General features: G+C 47.3%; 2 protein-coding genes across 4 annotated transcripts in view; both read right to left on the reverse strand.

The window, feature by feature from the left end:
* The window catches only part of ZNF653 (zinc finger protein 653), a 44,733-nt gene extending 31,235 nt beyond the window's left edge, over positions 1 to 13,498 (reverse strand). For 2 of the 3 annotated variants that reach the window (XR_014556488.1, XR_014556489.1), the window contains exons 1-2: positions 13,329 to 13,498; positions 4,326 to 6,874 (exon numbers count right to left, since the gene is read on the reverse strand). Coding sequence is in view for 1 of the 3 variants with exons in the window: in XM_083704142.1 (XP_083560268.1) it covers positions 5,000 to 6,823 (1,824 nt within the window). In the remaining 2 variants the exon portion in view is untranslated. Of the gene's footprint in view, positions 1 to 4,040; positions 6,875 to 13,328 lie in introns of those variants that run through there. The other variant, XM_083704142.1, reaches the window with a different exon arrangement.
* BCDIN3D (BCDIN3 domain containing RNA methyltransferase) overlaps positions 1 to 19,125 on the reverse strand; it is a 243,403-nt gene that overhangs the window by 36,082 nt on the left and 188,196 nt on the right. The gene's annotated exons all lie outside the window — the stretch shown is intronic.

Raw genomic sequence — 19,125 nt, forward strand, 5'->3', positions numbered from 1 at the left:
CAGGGGCCCCGCCTGCTAGCCTGCTCCCTAAAATATCACAGGTTTGCTCCTTTCTATATATAGGGTGCCTACATTCTGCACGTGCAAATGGCTTTAGATACCTGTTGGGTCCATAAATTAGCATATATTCAACACAAAAAACAGCGACAATTTGTTGTTGACAAAGGACAGCTGGACATAGAAAGGGCCCCATTACCTTCAGGAGCTGAGGGCCACATCAAACCTAAATCCGGCCCTGACGGAACCCTATCTGCAACATAATGTACCAACCGCAATGTCTGAACTGGGTTCAAGGGCAGCCCCCGGTCTTATTCAACATCTTTATCAACGACTTGGATGATGGACTCAAGGGCATTCTGATCAAATTTGCAGATGACACCAAACTGGGAGGGGTGGCTAACACCCCAGAGGACAGGATCACACTTCAAAACGACCTTGACAGATTAGAGAACTGGGCCAAAACAAACAAGATGAATTTTAATAGGGAGAAATGTAAAGTATTGCACTTGGGCAAAAAAAATGAGAGGCACAAATACAAGATGGGTGACACCTGGCTTGAGAGCAGTACATGTGAAAAGGATCTAGGAGTCTTGGTTGACCACAAACTTGACATGAGCCAACAGTGTGACGCAGCAGCTAAAAAAGCCAATGCAATTCTGGGCTGCATCAATAGGAGTATAGCATCTAGATCAAGGGAAGTAATAGTGCCACTGTATTCTGCTCTGGTCAGACCTCACCTGGAGTACTGTGTCCAGTTCTGGGCACCACAGTTCAAGAAGGACACTGGAATGTGTCCAGAGGAGGGCAACCAAAATGGACAGAGGCCTGGAAACGATGCCTTATGAGGAACGGCTAAGGGAGCTGGGCATGTTTAGCCTGGAGAAGAGGAGGTTAAGGGGGGATATGATAGCCATGTTCAAATATATAAAAGGATGTCACATAGAGGAGGGAGAAAGGTTGTTTTCTGCTGCTCCAGAGAAGCAGACACGGAGCAATGGATCCAAACTACAAGAAAGAAGATTCCACCTAAACATTAGGAAGAACTTCCTGACAGTAAGAGCTGTTTGACAGTGGAATTTGCTGCCAAGGAGTGTGGTGGAGTCTCTTTCTTTGGAGGTCTTTAAGCAGAGGCTTGACAACCATATGTCAGGAGTGCTCTGATGGTGTTTCCTGCTTGGCAGGGGGTTGGACTCGATGGCCCTTGTGGTCTCTTCCAACTCTAGGATTCTATGATGGCTTTACAATAATCCAGCCTCAAAGTTAACCAGCAACACGGGTGCCTGTGGCTTTGGTGGAAACACCCAGTTCACTTTCTTACTCATCCTGACCTGTCAGTTCGACCCAGACTGAGATCAGAACTCCAAATTGGCAAGGGAATTTTCCCACTACTCACCTCGATCGTCTTAGGCCACAGAGGGGTGGCGGGAAAGTTGTGAATGTAAACCTCATTGGCCACTGTGTTCACATCAACGGCGGCCACGATTTTGGCAGTTATTCCGCTTGCTAGAATTCAAGCAGGGAACAGTCAGGAGAGTCGGTTTAAGAAGAACACCACTCGTGGTGTTGCTTTTTAATCATTAACAATTATGTCCTCCATAAACTCAGTTGTGCTTATTCCTGTTGCTTAAATAAAACTGCTAGTCGAATGTTCTAGTAATAATAATAATATTTTTTATTTATACCCTGCCCTCCCTGGCCAGAGCCAGGCTCAGGGCGGCTAACACCAATAAAATCACAGTAAAAGCATAATGGGGGGGAAGGGGGGGAGGAAATAATTATTTATTTATACCCCACCCATCTGATTGGGTTTCCCCAGCCACTCTGGGCGGCTTCTAGCAAAATATTAAAATACAATAATTCATCAAACATTAAAAGCTTCCCTAAACAGGGCTGCCTTCAGATGTCTTCTAAAAGTCAGGGAGTTGTTTATTTCCTTGACATCTGGTGGGAGGGCATTCCACAGGGCGGGCGCCACCACCGAGAAGGCCCTCTGCCTGGTTCCCTTGTAGCTTTGCTTCTCGCAGGGAGGGAACTGCCAGAAGGCCCTTGGCGCTGGACTTCAGAACGATGGGGGTGGAGACGCTCCTTCAGGTATACAGGACCGAGGCCATTTAGGGCTTTCAAGGTCAGCCCAAACACTTTGAATTGTGCTCGGAAACAAACTGGGAGCCAGTGTCTTTCAAGACCGGTGTTATATGGTCTCGGTGGTCGCTCCCAGTCACCAGTCTAGCTGCCGCATTCTGGATTAGTTGTAGTTTCCGGGTCACCTTCAAAGGTAGCCCCACGTAGAGCGCATTGCAGTAGTCCAAGCGGGAGATAACCAGAGCATGCACCACTCTGGCCAGACAGTCTGCGCACAGGGAGGGTCTCATCCTGCGTACCAGATGGAGCTGGGAGACAGCTGCCCTGGACACAGAATTGACCTGCACCTCCATGGACAGCTGTGAAGTGGTCACACTGGGAAATAGTAAAGTCCTGGCTTTTTAAATCTGCAGCCATTGAAAACTTCAAGTAAACTTTATTTCCATGCTATTCCATGCTACATGTAAAAGTACAGGAGCCCTAAGACACCACAAACAATAACTGCTGGAGTTTTTAATTCCCAGCACCCAGGCCTACCCCTTGAAACCAAACCTGATTCTGTGGGAGGTTATTTCAGTTAAATCAGTCAACTCAAAATAATCAATAAATTCTCCCTTCAACCCAGGTGTGTGCTGTGTCCCTGTATTGTGGGATGTTTCTAGTTGTTTAGATGATTAAGGGTTCTACTCCAGATAGCCATGTAATTGCAAACCAATTAGTATTTAATCAGTTAGTATTTCCAGTTCTTTTTCCAGCCAAAGAGTCATCTTGTATTGTAGTCTCTTTTTTTAGTGCTTTATTTTTATGGTAAATACAAATCATAGGCGCAAAATCAAAAAGATACAGAGCTTTCAAAAGATACATGAATTTCATCACGTCATAATTTCAGTGGTAACTACCCGTCCAGTCCCCACAGTGGCGTAGCGTGGGGGGTGCAGGGGGGGCGGCCGCACCGGGCGCAACATCTGGGGATTAGGGTTAGGGGGCGCAAATCCACGGGTTAGGGGGTGCAAATTACTTGCCTTGCCCCGGGTACTGACAACCCACGCTACGCCACTGTCACTGAGTCCCCATCGAGGGTCCCAATTACTATTATTACAGTGGTACCTCGGGTTAAGTACTTAATTCGTTCCGGAGGTCCATTCTTAAACTGAAACTGTTCTTAACCTGAAGCACCACTTTAGCTAATGGGGCCTCCCGCTGCGCCGCCGGAGCACGATTTCTCTTCTCATCCTGAAGCAAAGTTCTTAACCTGAAGCACTATTTCTGGGTTAGTGGAGTCTGTAACCTGAAGCGTATGTAACCCGAGGTACCACTGTATTTTCTTGTACTGTTCGTTATCACTCTTGAGTTTATCTCATTCTTCTAGCTTTGTAACATTGCCTATTTTTGTACAGCACTCCACCCCCCCCCCCCCCAGCCAAAGTGTCATCTTGTATTGTAGTCAATAGATACAAACCCGTCATGTGAATCCAATATAGTTTTCCCACTGAAGTCAGCCTCTCTAGTAAGTACAGTGGTACCTTGGGTTAAGAACTTAATTCGTTCCGGAGGTCCGTTCTTAACCTGAAACTGTTCTTAACTTGAAGCACCACTTTAGCCAATGGAGCCTCACGCTGCCACCGCGCGATTTCTGTTCTCATCCTGAAGCAAAGTTCTTAACCCAAGGTATTCTGGGTTAGTGGAGTCTGTAACCTGAGGTGCCACTGTAGTGGTAAGCAAATGGACCCTCTTACCTCAGACTCAAGTATCAAATTGCCAGACAAGTGAAGGTTCTGTTTAGCAGCAAACAAAGAACAGGGGTACCTCTGGTTACGTAACGTATTTTTTGCTCTATAAGTCTCACTTTTTCCCTCCTAAAAAGTAAGGGGAAATGTGTGTGCGTCTTAAGGAGCGAATGCAGGCTGCGCAGCTATCCCAGAAGCCAGAACAGCAAGAGGGGTCACTGCTTTCGCTGCGCAGCGATCCCTCTTGCTGTTCTGGCTTCTGAGATTCAGAATATTTTTTTTCTTGTTTTCCTCCTCCAAAAACTAGGTGCGTCTTGTGGTCTGGTGCGTCTTATAGGGTGAAAAATACAGTGCTTAATTTGTTCCAGAGGTCCGTTCTTAACCTGAAACTGTTTTTAACCTGAAGCACCACTTTAGCTAAAGAGGCCTCCCGCTGCCGCCGCACGATTTCTGTTCTCATCCTGAAGCAAAGTTCTTAACCTGAAGCACTATTTCTGGGTTAGCGGAGTCTGTAACCTGAAGCGTATGTAACCCAAGGTACCACTGTACTGGTAGTTTAATTGGCTAAGATTCTTCTTGTCTATTAATACAGCATCATTTCCCGTCTCATGGAGAGCTGTAGCACCACAATCTCCAGATCTGATGCTGTTTTGAACAATTCCCCACCGCTCCACCCCGATACCTGAGAACACCTGCACAACAGAACCAAAACTTGAAGTCTGTCACCATCTGCTCTTAAAAAGCTGATGCATGCCACACTCAGGGGTCAGCAATGGGCTGGTCCACCATCCCTCAGACTGTGTGGTGGGCCGGACTATACTTTGAAAAAATAAAATAAATGAACGAATTTCTATGCCCCACAAATAACCCAGAGATGCATTTGAAATCAAAGCACACATTCTACTCATGTCAAAACACCAGGCAGGCCCCACAAATAACCCAGAGATGCATTTTAAATAAAAGCACATGTAAAAACACGCTGATTCCTGGACCGTCCGCGGGCTGGATTGAGATGGCGATTGGGCCGCATCCGGCCCCCCCGGGCCTTAGTTTGCCTCCCCCTGGATTATGGGATGCAATTCTCTGCTGCAGGTACCACACATCTCATCCCCAGCTGTGCATGTGCAAAGAAGGGCCCTCCGTTGGCTCGGAACCTGTCATGGGCCAATAATAAATAAATAAAGTCTGGATCAGGCAGCTTTGTGATCCGGGTGGCTCTTTAGCTTGTGGAACTTGACGCTGTCCAGTTTCTCAAAGCGCTTTCCGCAGTGCTCGCAAGTGAAGTTGTACTGAGCCTCCGAGGTGTGTTTCTTCATGTGCCAGTTGAGAGACGCTCGCTGCCGGCACTGGTAACCGCAGATCTCGCACTGGAGCGGCGTCTCCCCTGTGTGCGTCCGGCGGTGGACTTCCAGGTGGTTCTTGCGCTTGAAGGATTTCCCGCAGGTCTCGCAGGTGAATTCGCGGACTCCGGAGTGGATGATCATGTGTCTCCGGAGATGGTTGGACAGGTAGAACTTCTTGCCGCAACCTGGGTGGGGACACACCTTCGTCTTCCCCTTCCGGTGGACGAGGTTAACGTGGTTCTGGAAACTGCTAAGTGCTACGTAGACCTGGGTGCACCCTTCGTAGGGGCAATGGAACATCTCCAGCATGCCGTCGGCGTCCATCACACGGCCCCTTTTGCTCCTCCGTCTCTTCTCGGGCTCCTTTGGAATCTCGTAGATGATGGAGGACATGTTGATGCCCTCGGTCTCCTCCTCTGCTTCCAGCCCCACACTCTCAGGGTCTGGCTCTGGCTCACAGGGCGTCCTTATTTCCGCCGGGGGCTGCAGCTCCTCCTTTTTGAGCTCAAAAAGCTCCTCGTTTTCCCGTTTGGTTTCGATGTATTCCACACTCTCCATGCTACTGGGCTGTCCGTTCCCAGGCTCCGTCTGAGCGTAGGCCGCCGCCACGCCCTCAATCATGGCACAGGGCAGCTCCTCTGCGCCCGTGCTGGTGACGTTCAGCTGGATGCCCTCGGCCGTGAGGGCATCATAGCCAGGCCCAGCGATGATGATCACCTGTGAGCCCTGCGCCACACCTTGAACAGGACAGCTGGCCACCACCTCGCTAAGTGTCTCTGGTGTCACGTTGTCAAAGAGAGTCCCGTGGCCCGAACTCATCTGCACCGGCACCGGAACGCACACCACAGTTTCCATCGTCTGTGGGCCGCCGAGGGGTGGGCACACGCCAGGCCCCTGCTCTGACGCCAGGTTCTCAATATGGTGCTCAAACGGAATGTGGATGCCGTCCCGAGTTATGAGCCCGCTGGCGCTCTCGCCCTCCTTATTTTCTGTCGGCTGCTGCTGCGTCCGGCCCTCTGACCGCTCTTCGGCCTCCGAGCTGGAGCTCTCGTCAGAATTCCCACAGCTTCCGGCATGGCCGCCCTCGTTCTCGGAGTCGCTGAGCGGCTTGAGAGGCGAGTGCAAGTCCTGGAAATAGCGGTGGCCCGCTTCACACTGCCACACGGCCGTCGTGTACATCTCAAAGGTGGGGTCCAGCTCGGAGAGGTGGGGCTCGTAGGGACAGCGGTTTTTGTGGTCTTCATACCAGATGACGACGTTCTTCAGGCAGTTAACGTTCCGACGCCTTCGCTTCTTCCTTTGCGGCTCGTACGGCAGCTGCTCCCAGAGTTTCCCCCGGCGCCCGGCCCGCTGCTCCCGTTCCAGGCCCAGCAAGTACGCGGCCAGCTTGGCGTCGCTCCAGCCGCTGCGCTGCCTCAGGTTCGACCACGGGCCGTGGGACTCGCCCAGGTAGACGCGCCGCATGTCGTATTTCTTCCGGGACTCGAGGCGGCGCTGGGCTCGGTCGGACTCCGTGAGCCGCGGTCTACCCCGGGCCTTGCGGCCACCCCGGACCTTCTGGCTCCCCTGCGCCGGGTCTCCATCTCCGGCAGCAGCTTCCTCCTCTTCCTCTTCCTCTTCCTCCTCGGGTTCCTCGTCGCCCGTGGCCGGGCCATGCTCAGAGTCGCTCATCCCTGGCCGGTAGCTAAGGAGGCCCGTTGTTGTCCTAGTGCAATTGCACTTCTGTAGAGAGAATGGGAAACTTGACTTGAGCGGATGGTTGCAATTTCTTGGGATGGATGAGAATTAAAAATTAACTTGGTAGGAAACAAGCTACTTCTTTTCTAAACCTCCACAGGATCAAATTTCATTTAAAAAAAAATAAAATTATTAAGGTTTATAGAGAAAAATATAAAACATATCTGCTCCCTTTTTTTTTTTTTTACCAAACCAAAAATCTAGACAATAGAAGTGCAAAAAGGGGGTGGAGAAGGAAACGAAAGAAAAGAACTGAAATGGGAATTGATATAAAAATTGGACAAAGTGGTGGTCAGGACACACCCCTGGCTTACTCCATTACAGGTGGGTTATAATCATAATAACAATAATAATAATTATTATTTATTATTTATTATTTATACCCCGCCCATCTGGCTGGGCTTCCCCAGCCACTCTGGGCGGCTTCCAACAAAATATTAAAAAACCGCAATACATCAAACATTAAAAGCTCCCTAAACAGGGCTGCCTTCAGATGTCTTCTAAAAGTCTGGTAGTTGTTATTCTCTTTGACATCTAGTGGGAGGATGTTCCACAGGGTGGGCGCCACTACCAAGAAGACCCTCTGCCTGGTTCCCTGTAACCTCACAATGAGGGAACCACCAGAAGGCCCTCAGAGCTGGACCTCAGCATCCGGGTAGAACGATGGGGGTGGAGACTTGTTAACCAACCAGCATGACTGCATCTGACTTTCAAATGCGTGTTTTCATAGAGTGTGTGCAGAGTCTTATCAATGTTTGTAGCCTCAAACTCCCCCTATAACCTGCTTTTGGGAATTGAATCGAAGGCTGATTTTAAAGTCAATAAATGCAGCATGCAGGCCTTCTTTAGTTGCTGACTTTTCAGCAATAAACTGAAGCATTGGTCCTCAATCAACTGTGGATTGCCCCACTCTGAAACTGGCTTGCTCATCTTTGAGGATGTTTTCTTGCTCTGTCCCGTCTAATAGTTTCTCCTGCAGGCATTTAGTTTGCTGGTTACACTCAGGAGACTGATTGGTCTATAGTTTGCTGGATCTGGTATTTCACCTTTTTTTGTGAATTGGGGTTATACCCCAGCCCTAAGGTATATGTCATACATGATCAGTACATGTGAATAAAGATGCAAGTATAGGAACCCACCAATCTAATGTTTGCTTTCAGCAATTTGGGGAGTATGTTGTCACAACCGCAAGCTCTGCCTGGTTTTAATTTAGAGATGATATGTCAGATTTCTTAGGAGGAGACTGGGAGCCACAATGGGAAATTTTGGTGTTAGTCTTAGATGGTGGTTGATAAGTTAGTCCTGACACAAAGATGGTGCTAAAATATGCTACCCAGGAGTTTGGAGAGAGAAAGTACAGTGGTACCTTGGGTTACAGACACTTCAGGTTATAGACGCTGATAACCCAGAAATAGTACCTCAGGTTAAGAACTTTGCTTCAGGATAAGAACAGAAATCGTGCTCCAGTGGCGCAACGGCAGCAGAAGGCCCATTAGCTAAAGTGGTGTCTCAGGTTAAGAACAGTTTCAGGTTAAGAACGGACCTCCAGAACGAATTAAGTTCTAAGCTGAGGTACCACTGTATTCCATACCTCTGGTTGTGAAGAGGATCCGTTCTGGAGCCCCGTTCACAACATGAGCAGAACAAAACCCGCGTCTGCGCGAGCAGCAAAACCCGGAGTTAACTGTTTCCGGTACTTCTGGGTCACCATGGGACGCAACCTGAAAAGATTTAACCTGAAGCAAATGTAACAAGAGGTATGACTGTACTTGCTGTCATTTTTGGCCACACACTCAAACACATGCCAGAAGGTGGCAGAGTCTTTCCATGTGTTTCTCAGTCACACATGCCAGGTCAAGTCCTCCATCCATGATCAAGTCATGGATGACAGCTGCCTTGTGAATCATTGACCTGGCATTGCACAGCAGCACCTTCAGATCATGTGGGTCTCCCTTGTTGATTCCAGTATCCCTCCAGTCAAGACAGACCCAGAGGCAGGGATAGTCTTCAAACAATGACTAAACCTGCCTCCTCAGTAATGATGTGGTCTGGTCTTAGCGTAACTACTCCTCCTGCCCATGATCACGGAGATCGGGTGTCCCAGTGCACCCCCCCCCCTGTGGAACTTGCCCCAGCCATTCTGTTGGCTGGGGCCCACACCAGGCAGCCCTGACCCTCTCCCCTTAAGAACAGAACACAAACCATACAACAAACCAATGAAACAGTAGAACCTAATAATAATAATAATTTGCAATTATACTAAAATTAAACTAATCCCCAACAGAGCCAAAACAAAACAAAAAATGCCACAGATTAATAATAATAAATAATAATTTATTATTTCTACCCCACCTATCTGGCTGGGTTTCCCCAGCCACTCTGGGCGGCTTTCAACAGAACATTAAAGCACAATAAAACATCAAAAACTTCCCTAAACAGGGCTGCCTTCAGATGTATTCTAAAATTCAGGTAGTTTATTTCTTTAACATCCGGTGGGAGGGCGTTCCACAGGGCGGGTGCCACCACTGAGAAGGCCCTCTGTTTGGTTCCCTGTAACCTCACTTCTCGCAATGAGGGAACCGCCAGAAGGCCCTCAGAGCTGGACCTCAGTGTCCGGGCAGAATGATGGGGGTGGAGACGCTCCTTCAGGTCTACTGGACCGAGGCAGTTTAGGGCTTGAAAAGTCAGCACCAACACTTTGTATTGTGCTTGGAAATGTACTGGGAGCCAGTGTCGGTCTTTCAGGACCGGTGTTATATGGTCTCGGTGGCCGCTCCCAGTCACCAGTCTAGCTGGCACATTGTGGATTAATTGCAGTTTCTGAGTCACCTTCAAAGGTAGCCCCACGTAGAGTGCGTTGCAGTAGTCCAAGCGGGAGATAACCAGAGCATGCACCACTCTGGCGAGACAGTCTGTGGGCAGGTAGGGTCTCATCCTGTGAACCAGATGGAGCTGGTCGACAGCTGCCCTGGACACAAAATTGACCTGCGCCTACATGGACAGCTGTGAGTCCAGAATGACTCCCAGGCTGCGCACCTGGTCCTTCAGGGGCACAGTGACCCCATTCAGGACCAGGGAGTCCTCCACACCTACCCGCCTCCTGTCCCCTAAAAACAATACTTCTGTCTTGTCAGGATTCATCCTCAATCCGTTAGCTGCCATCCATCCTCCAACCGCCTCCAGGGGAATTAGTGGGGATGGGATTGGGGGCAGTTAACCTACTTCTTCCCTGTTTTAAGCATGGTCTGTGTGAACCTGTTTAGCGTTGTGGGTTTTTTCCTCGGTTAGTTTGGGAGCAATGGGATTGGCGTGGCGGGGGTATTTTCAACTGTGTCTCTCTCCAGGTGTACCAATTGTTTCGACTCGTCTTCTAGGATATACGGAGTTATGTGGCACTCCCAGGCAGCCTTGCCCCTTGCCCCTTAAGAATAGAATGCAACAGTGGCGTAGCGTGGGGGGTGCCAGGGGTGCCGGCCGCACCGGGCGCAACATCTGGGGGGGCGCGAGTCCAGAGGGAAGGGACAAGTTCCTTTCTCCGCCGGGCTCCCCGCCGCCGCCGCCGCCGCCGCCGCCGCCGCGCTCCACTCACTGCTCGCAGGAGGAGCAGCTGCTGCAGCAGCGCCGACGCCGCCACCAACGCCTGGCCGGGCACGGGCAGCCTCCGCACCCCGCCGCCGCCATCCCCTCGGCCCAGCCACAGGCGGCGGCTGCTTCTGCCGACGGGGAGGGAGGAGAGCTCCGAGGGGCCTCGCCGCGCCCTGCGCTCCCCAAAACCCTCCGAGAGGAAGCCGGCGGGCGGGCGAGGGTCTCCCGGCGGAAGGGGGCGCCGCTGGCTCCAGCTCTCAGCGCAAGTCTCAGCCGCGGGGGGGGGGGACGAGGACGGAGCGCGGCTGGAAGCCCCCGGACCCGGCCGGGAGGAGGCGAGGCGCTCGCCAAGCCCGGATCTGGAGCGCCTCGGAGCGCGGGCTCCACCTACAGCCCAAGGAGAGGAGGGGGCGGGGAGGCGCCCGAGGGGAGGGGGCTTCGGCTGCCTCGGCTCGCGGGGGCTCCGCAAATAATAAATTTAATAAATTCCTGCTGAGCCTAAAGGGGGGGTCCTTGGCTCCTTCGCTCGCCCCCAGCCCCAGTGGCGTAGCGTGGAGGGGTGCAGGAGGGCCGGCCGCAACATCGGGGGGGGGCGCGCTCGCACTCGAGTGCTAAAATCCACGGGTTAGGGGGCGCAAATTACTTGCCTTGCCCCGGGTACTGACAACCCACGCTACGCCACTGGAATGCAAACTATACAATAAACCAATAAAACAGCAGCAATGTTAAAAAAAAAAACCCAAACCTACATTTATACTAAAATCAGGGACGCGGGTGGCGCTGTGGGTTAAACTACAGAGCCTAGGACTTGCCAATCAGTAGGTTGGCGATTTGAATCCCCGCGACGGGGTGAGCTCCCGTTGCTCGGTCTCTGCTCCTGCCAACTTAGCAGTTCGAAAGCACGTCAAAGTGCAAGTAGATAAATAGGTACCACTCCAGCGGAAAGGTAAACAGCATTTCCATGCGCTGCTCTGGTTCACCAGAAGCGGCTTAGTCCTGCTGGCCACATGACCCGGAAGCTGTACGCCGGCTCCCTCGGCCAATAAAGCAAGATGAGCGCCGCAACCCCAGAGTCGGGCACGACTGGACCTAACGGTCAAGGGTCCCTTTACCTTTATATTCAAATTAAACTAATCCCCAGCCCACCTAAACAATTATCCCACACAACATAGCAAAAAACAAACAAACAAAAAACCCAACATTTAAACGCCACAGATTAAAAACTATTTTAAAACATTTAAAAGCATTTTTGATTGCTGCTGCTTCTCTGTAGCCTTGTAGCTCCTGTTCAGGGTAAGCATGGGCCAAACCCCCTAAGCTGGGTGAAAAGGGCCTTGCATCAGGGAAGCAGTTCTTCCTTCTAACACTTGGGCAGTTGTCCGATTTTGGCCTCTGTACATTTGGTATTGTTTGAGATTTTTCCCCCATGGTGATATATTCATGGTCAAATCAGTGCTTGGATTGTTTAATGTGTAGTTTGGATTTCAAAGGGGACGTGGGTGGCGCTGTGGGTTAAATCACAGAGCCTAGGATTTGCCGATCAGAAGGTCGGCAGTTCGAATCCCCGCGACGGGGTGAGCTCCCGTTGCTCGGTCCCTGCTCCTGCCAACCTAGCAGTTCGAAAGCAGGTCAAAGTGCAAGTAGATCAATAGGTACCACTCTGGCGGGAAGGTAAACGGCGTTTCCATGTGCTGCTCTGGTTCGCCAGAAGCGGCTTAGTCCTGCTGGCCACATGACCCGGAAGCTGTACGCCGGCTCCCTCGGCCAATAAAGCAAGATGAGCGCTGCAACCCCAGAGTCGGTCACAACTGGACCTAATGGTCAGGGGTCCCTTTACCCTTTACCTTTGGATTTCAAAAGGTGTTCCAAGAGCACGACTGACACATCTAGACTCTTAAGCCCAACAGATTACAGACACAAAAGTGCTATAAATACGCTAGGGATTTGAGAGCAGCTGTAGCATATGGAAACCAGCCATATATGCCTTGATGGACTCGCTCTCCAACCCACAGTAGAAAGTTTCCTCTGCTTGAAGAATGACTCTAGGAAGTGCCAAGATAAATTTCCAAACTTATCTCGTCGGGTGCAGAAAATCTACTTAACCTACAACAAAATGCTAGCTTCCTGAGGCCAGGCAGAGGAGCATTGATTCGGCTCAATCCTTTCTCCACTCGCTCGCCTGCGTTGCAAATCTTTGCCATTTACAGCGACGAGGCTTAAACAAGAAGCTAATACAAAACTCTTTTAGCAACGTCCAGAAAACAAATTGAGGGGAAATTCCCCATGTTTGAAGGGCGGGTGTGTGTGTGAGGACCCCTTTCCTGCGTATTTTCTGCATCTTGGACCTCCTGTTAACAGCACAAGTGCAAGGGGAGTGGGGAAATAATAATAATAATAATAATAATAATTTTTTATTTATACCCTGCCCTTCCTGGTTCAAAAACTGGGCTCAGGGCAGCTAACAACAAATTTAAAACCCTTAATTATAAAAGCAGCATAAAATACAGTATAAAAACATGAGTAACAATAAAATTCAAAAAAAATTGGAAGCCTTCCAGTAGGGATAAAACAAGTGTTCCGGCAACACAAGCAAACTCTGGAGTTTGCAACTGAAGCTGGAAGCTGGACAGAGAGAGAAGGAAAGCCGAACCACAGCAATATTCTGAAGGCCCCTGAAAACTGTCTCCAAAAGCCCTGACTGGGAGAGGAGAAAATCTTGTTTTTCCTATTCCTGATCTGAGCATCTTTCTCCTCCCCAGCCCGGAAGCCAAGCCTTGCAAAGGATGCTCTGGAGGGAGGGATACTGCTGCAGCTTGCATGCATGAACCCAAAGGGACTGCAAAGTCCAAGGTACCTTTCAGCGCCTGGTGCATTCCTCCAATGCCACTATAGAGCTCCAGGACAGGCAGGGACTCCATTTCTCCTCTTCCCCAGCAGAAAGTGCAACCACAGCTGGTGCAGCTGGCTCGTCTGCGCCCGCAGCTGCAAGCAGCAAACGCCTTCCGTTCCGCAGCTCTTTGGTTCCCCCTTTCCTGCCCAGCAACCGTTTCTCCCCAACCAGCCAAGTCCCCAGGTAGTCTCCCTCATCCTCACTTTTCCCACGCCTCTAGGGTAACTCCAGGAAAAGGTCGCCCTGCAGACTGCAGCCTCTGCCCGCCCTGATTTGCACCTGCCAAAAAATAAATATTGCAATTTTATTTTATTTTTATTTGGGAGTGTGCAAGTTTTTTCCCCTTCAGGGTGTTAGGAGAATTGCACCCCTGCCTACATGCACGTAAGGGGTGCATGTAAATAAACGCTCCCCCTTTGACCGTACCTCCAAGCCAAGCACTGCCAGGGGGAGGAAAGGAAAAAGACCCCTTTTCTCTGAGCTGATTGGGTTCAAGAAAATCATTTCAGGCTCTGCAGTGCCCCCTACTGTGTTCCCTAGGCGATCTGCCTGAAATGCTTAGCTCTGCAAACTGGATAGGTTGTTATTCCAGGGTGCAGTCGTAAATGGGCAAAAAGGCAGGTTTAGAAAGGGAAACGTCCCAACTTTCCCCCCCCCCACTAAAATAACCAAAAAATAAAAAAAGAGAAAGTTTGTGCAGCAACAGGAGTTTATTTAACTCCTACATTTCTGGGAAGGGAGGTGTGATCTCTTTTCCCACGCGAATCCCAGGAATTTCACAATCTCTCCTTGCCACATTGTAGAGAAAGACAAAGATGTATCTTTGCAAATTGTAAGACTGTATCTGGGAATAAAACCTTGTTAAAGTTTGCTCAGCATGCGAAATCAGACACTCCCCAGAATAATCCCATTTCCTTGCTAAAAGAAGCACATAATATATATTTCCTGGATGAGTTGCGGTTTCTTTGAAAATAGGTTTAAAAGAATAAATCCATTTTGGTTATTTATCTCCAAGGACATCAGTCAAGTTACATTCTGAGTACTTTTGCTGATAGCTGCAGAGAAGCAGGTAGATATAATCTTATAGCCCATAATTTAACTGACATGACTTCCATAGCCTGCTTTAGAATTCCAGATTTTGCAGATGTGTTTGTGTGTCAGACCTACGTTAAATTCACAAATTACACATCCCTGAGCATCAGGCACATGGGAATGTTTTTCCTGCATCCTGTAAAATTCAGTGTATACCCCATTTTACAAGCAAGAAGCAACTGTAAATTTGTTTTTCTCAATATATCCCATACTTTGGCAATGAAAGCCTACACTTCTCTTGGTACAGTATAATAGAAGCCTGCCCCCCTTGTTTAAAAAAAAAAAAATTAATCAGTACAAACGCCAAACTAAAAAGATACGTGCAACAACAAACCATAATAACACTAATAACACAAATTGACAATACAAATTTAGATACAGTAATACTCCTTGTTGCCTACTCCTTGTTTATCACGACTCTCTTCCCCCTCTATTTCCCACTGTTATCCGCTGTTATTCGTTCCAAATTTCTTCATATTTATCCATTCTTATTTTACGCCGACAAGCAATTCTTTCGTATGTAGCTAATCTGTCCATATTATCAATCCATATGCTCAGTGGAATCTTTTTGCGACTCTTCCAGTTCATGAAAACAAAGTTTTTTGCTTCTAATATAGCGTGTGATGCAACCACATTTTTTGGCCCCTTGAGATCTTCCAAGTTTCTGGAATATAATTTATAATTATATCCAGTTCCCCTAAATAACAATTTCTTTTTCTTTTGCTATAAACAAAAACAAAAAAAATTCTTTTGCTATAAATATCCTCACTTCGCTCCAGAAGGGTCTGATCGTTGGGCAGTTAATCAACATATGTATTAAGTTTGCATTTTTACTCCCACATCTCCAGCAATAATCTGCACTTGTTATTTTCTTCTGATATAATCTTGCTGGAGTCCAGTGGACTCTAAATACTATTTTCTGTTGAATAAGTCTAAGTCTTAAATCCATAGAGGCTTTTTCTATTGATTTTATACTTGTCTCCCATATAGCATTTGTTATCTGTACTCCTCACTCTTTACTCCATTTTTGTCTTTCATATTCTAGAATATGATTTAGAAGCCTGCCCTTCTGTAGTTGTTGTTTAGTGGTTTAGTCGTGTCCGACTCTTCGTGACCCCCTGGACCAGAGCACGCCAGGCACTCCTGTCTTCCGCTGCCTCCCGCAGTTTGGTCAAACTCATGCTTGGCAGGGGGTTGGACTCGATGGCCCTTGTGGTCTCTTCCAACTCTATGATTCTATGTTTCTATGCTGGTAGCTTCGAGAACAGTGTCCAACCATCTCATCCTCTGTCATCCCCTTCTCCTTGTGCTCTCCATCTTTCCCAACATCAGGGTCTTTTCCAGGGAGTCTTCTCTTCTCATGAGGTGGCCAAAGGATTGGAGCCTCAGCTTCAGGATCTGTCCTTCCAGTGAGCACTCAGGGCTGATTTCCTTCAGAATGGAGAGGTTGGATCTTCTTGCAGTCCATGGGACTCTCCTCCAGAGTCTCCTCCAGCACCAGAATTCAAAACTTCCCAGTCGAGGAGGAGGCGATAAACTTTAGAGAGGGTTTTACTTTTTGCATTTATTACATTGGATTCAAATCTCGAGATTTCCTTGGCAAACCCTTTTTGTTTATCTACTTTAAATCTTTTGAATATTTGATAATATTGGAACCAATCTGTGATGACATCTCTTAATTCCTCAAAGCTCTTAAGTTCCAATTGGTTCTCTTCTTCTTTTAAAAGTATTTTATAGGTAGGCCAATTTTCCAACGTATTTTTTTTTCCACCACTGTGGCCTCTACTGGAGAGGCCCACCTCGGGATTTTGAGCTCCAACCGATCTTTATATTTCTCCCAAACTTTGAGAAGTGATCTCCTTATGATAAGATGTGAGAAATCTCTGTGTATTTTTGCCTTTCAATATATTAAATAAGCATGCCAACCCTAACGGTTATTATGTCCCTCCAAGTCTAACATATCCATATCTTTCAAACTGCACCATTCCTTCACCCACGTGAGGCAGGCTGCCTTGTAATACAATTTTAAATCGGGCAGGGCGAAGCCACCTCTATCCTTTATATCTATTAAAATTCGATGTTTAATCCTGGGTCTCCTGCCCTCCCATCTAAATTTAGATATTTCTTATTGCCATTTTTTGAGGCAGTCTACCTCATTCAGAACTGGGATCATTTGAAATAAGAAAACCAATCTAGGGAGAACATTCATCTTTATGATCAAGATCCTACCTAGAAATGACAACTTCAATTTAGTCCAGGTTTCAATATTTTTGTTTGATTTCTTGTCAAATTTTTATATAGTTATCCTGAAATAAATTTAGATTTTTTGGAGGTAATCCAGATGCCCAAATATTTTGTTTTCCTATGCCTATTTCATTTCTAATTTGATCCAGTTCCCCTTCTCTAATTCTTTTTTGAACGGTGTTTTGTTGGATATAATATCCTCTTATAAAGGCCTTGCTTGCATCCCAAATCACTCTAATATCTGTATCTTGAGCCATATTTATTCCAAGTAATTCCTTTAACAGGTCTTGAGCTTGCTCAACATCTTTTCACCGTTCAGAATCTTTTCTTTTCTTTTTTAAATAACTTTTTATTCAAAATTAAAACAAAACATATTATCCATAAACATATCATCCTTATTCCCCCCCCCCCATTTTTCCTCCCTCACCCCACAGAACCCACCCCCACCCCCGACTTCCCTCAGTTCCAGTCTTTGATTTCTCTAAAAATGCTGTTTTCTGCATGTTACACAGTTGTATAAATCCTCAAACTATTTAGCTGATTATTATCAATAAAAAGTTTGTGAATGTTTATTCAAAACCAGCCAAGGAGTCCAGTTTGCTTTGTTGTGTCTTCAAATATTTTGTAAAGGGTTCCCATTCATCTTTAAAGTCACAGTTATCCTTGTCCCGTAGCTTATGTGTCAGTTTTGCCAGCTCTGCATAGTCCATCAATTTTTATTGCCATCATTCTTTAGTTGGAATTTCTTCAGTCCTCCATCCTTATGCTATTAAGACTCTCGCAGCCATTGTCGCATACATGAAGATGTTTTTCAGCTTTTTTTGCCGGTCTTTCCCTACAATCCCTCATAAAAATGCTTCAGGCTTTTTAACAAATGTTAAATGGAACATTTTATTCAATTCATTGTATATCATTTCCCAAAATTGTTTTATTACCTTACAATCCCACCACATCTGATAAACTGTTCAGAATCTTTTCGTTCATTCTCCATCCCCGATTTATTTTCCTATTGCCTCTTTAATTCTTTTCCCCCTTTATTATTTTTTCTTCTTCCTTTTCTTTTCGCTGAGCTCACCTTAGGACACCTGTGTTACGGTTTGGCAGGTGTACCACCCCAGTCAAAACACCCCACCTGACGCTGTCCCTGGAGTGGGTTGCACCCGGCACACGCCGGGCGCTTGCAGCCAGAAGCGAGAGCCCCTCTGGGCTCACCTAACTGGGTAATTGAAAAAATGATCAGAGTAGTGGTATTTATTTATTTTTAATATTTTTTATTAATTGTTAGCATACTACATTTTTTAAGACATACCACACAAATTATTATACATATGTCCTTGTTTGGACTTCCTTCAGCATCTCTGATAGCCTTCCGTCTTATTTCTCCTGCAATTCTTAACTTAATATTGCCTTTACCTTTTCTAACAAATCATTTCTCCCATTCCATTTTTACAATCTTTCTTAAATTACTCCTCACAGAACCTCTTGTAGTCCTACAAACGTAATCTGATCATCACAAATACTTTTCAGATACTCAGTAAATTTAGTCCAGTCTTCGGTAAACCTCTGGTCCCGCCGATCTCGGAGCCTTCCTGTTAGTTTGTCTAATTCTTCGTAGTCCATCAATTTCATCCTCCATTCTTCTAATGTTGGTAGTTCTTCTTGCTTCCCAGAGTATTGGTCTTTGACCGGTGGGCCTCCCACTTATTCTGTACCTCTCATGTCTCTTCACAGGGCCAGAGTGAAACTTACCAGGGTCTTCTTTCCCCACTGAATCTGTGGGAATGTTTAGGGATGCAGGGGAGGATATATTGTCTAAGATATCCTAACCCAACTTGTCTTTACAAGTTCAACCAAATCAGCAGAGTTAACATTCCCCTTTTCTTAAACACACGCACAGCAGATAGCTTGCTCAAACTCGTCAGAGTCTCTTGTAAATATTTCCTGGTATTTCCCCCGTTTAATCCCTCCTAAAATAAGACGCTTAATAAGACCTAAAAAGTTAGAACATAGTTTAAATGTGGCAACTATCTCCTTATGGGAGAAAGCTCCCCTTTTCCTCTCTCTTGGCCTGGAGCCAAGGGTTCATTTTAGTGGTGCTAAGATGGCATTGGTAGAGACAAGAAGAAGACAAGATGGTCGCCAGCCTGTGCTTCTGATTCTTTTTACTTCAGGAGAGGCCTCGCCCATCTCAAGTTACACATAAGAAGTTTCGTCTCAGTCATGGAAAGCTGGACGTTCCAGCTGGAGGACTGAGACAACCTTCATGTCTACTCGACCAATGTTGTGTTGGACTGCACCTGATTCTTACATCCCACAGAATCCGCCAAGCCCGTTCCCTTGGCTGCGGATTCGCTAGATAGTAGGTAGGGACAGTGGGAATCTCGTTCATCCATTCATGCGTGTCACTAATTAGATGATGAGGCAT

Source organism: Podarcis gaigeae (assembly GCF_964106915.1).
Source record: "Podarcis gaigeae genome assembly, chromosome: 12".
NCBI classification, from domain to species: domain Eukaryota; kingdom Metazoa; phylum Chordata; class Lepidosauria; order Squamata; family Lacertidae; genus Podarcis; species Podarcis gaigeae.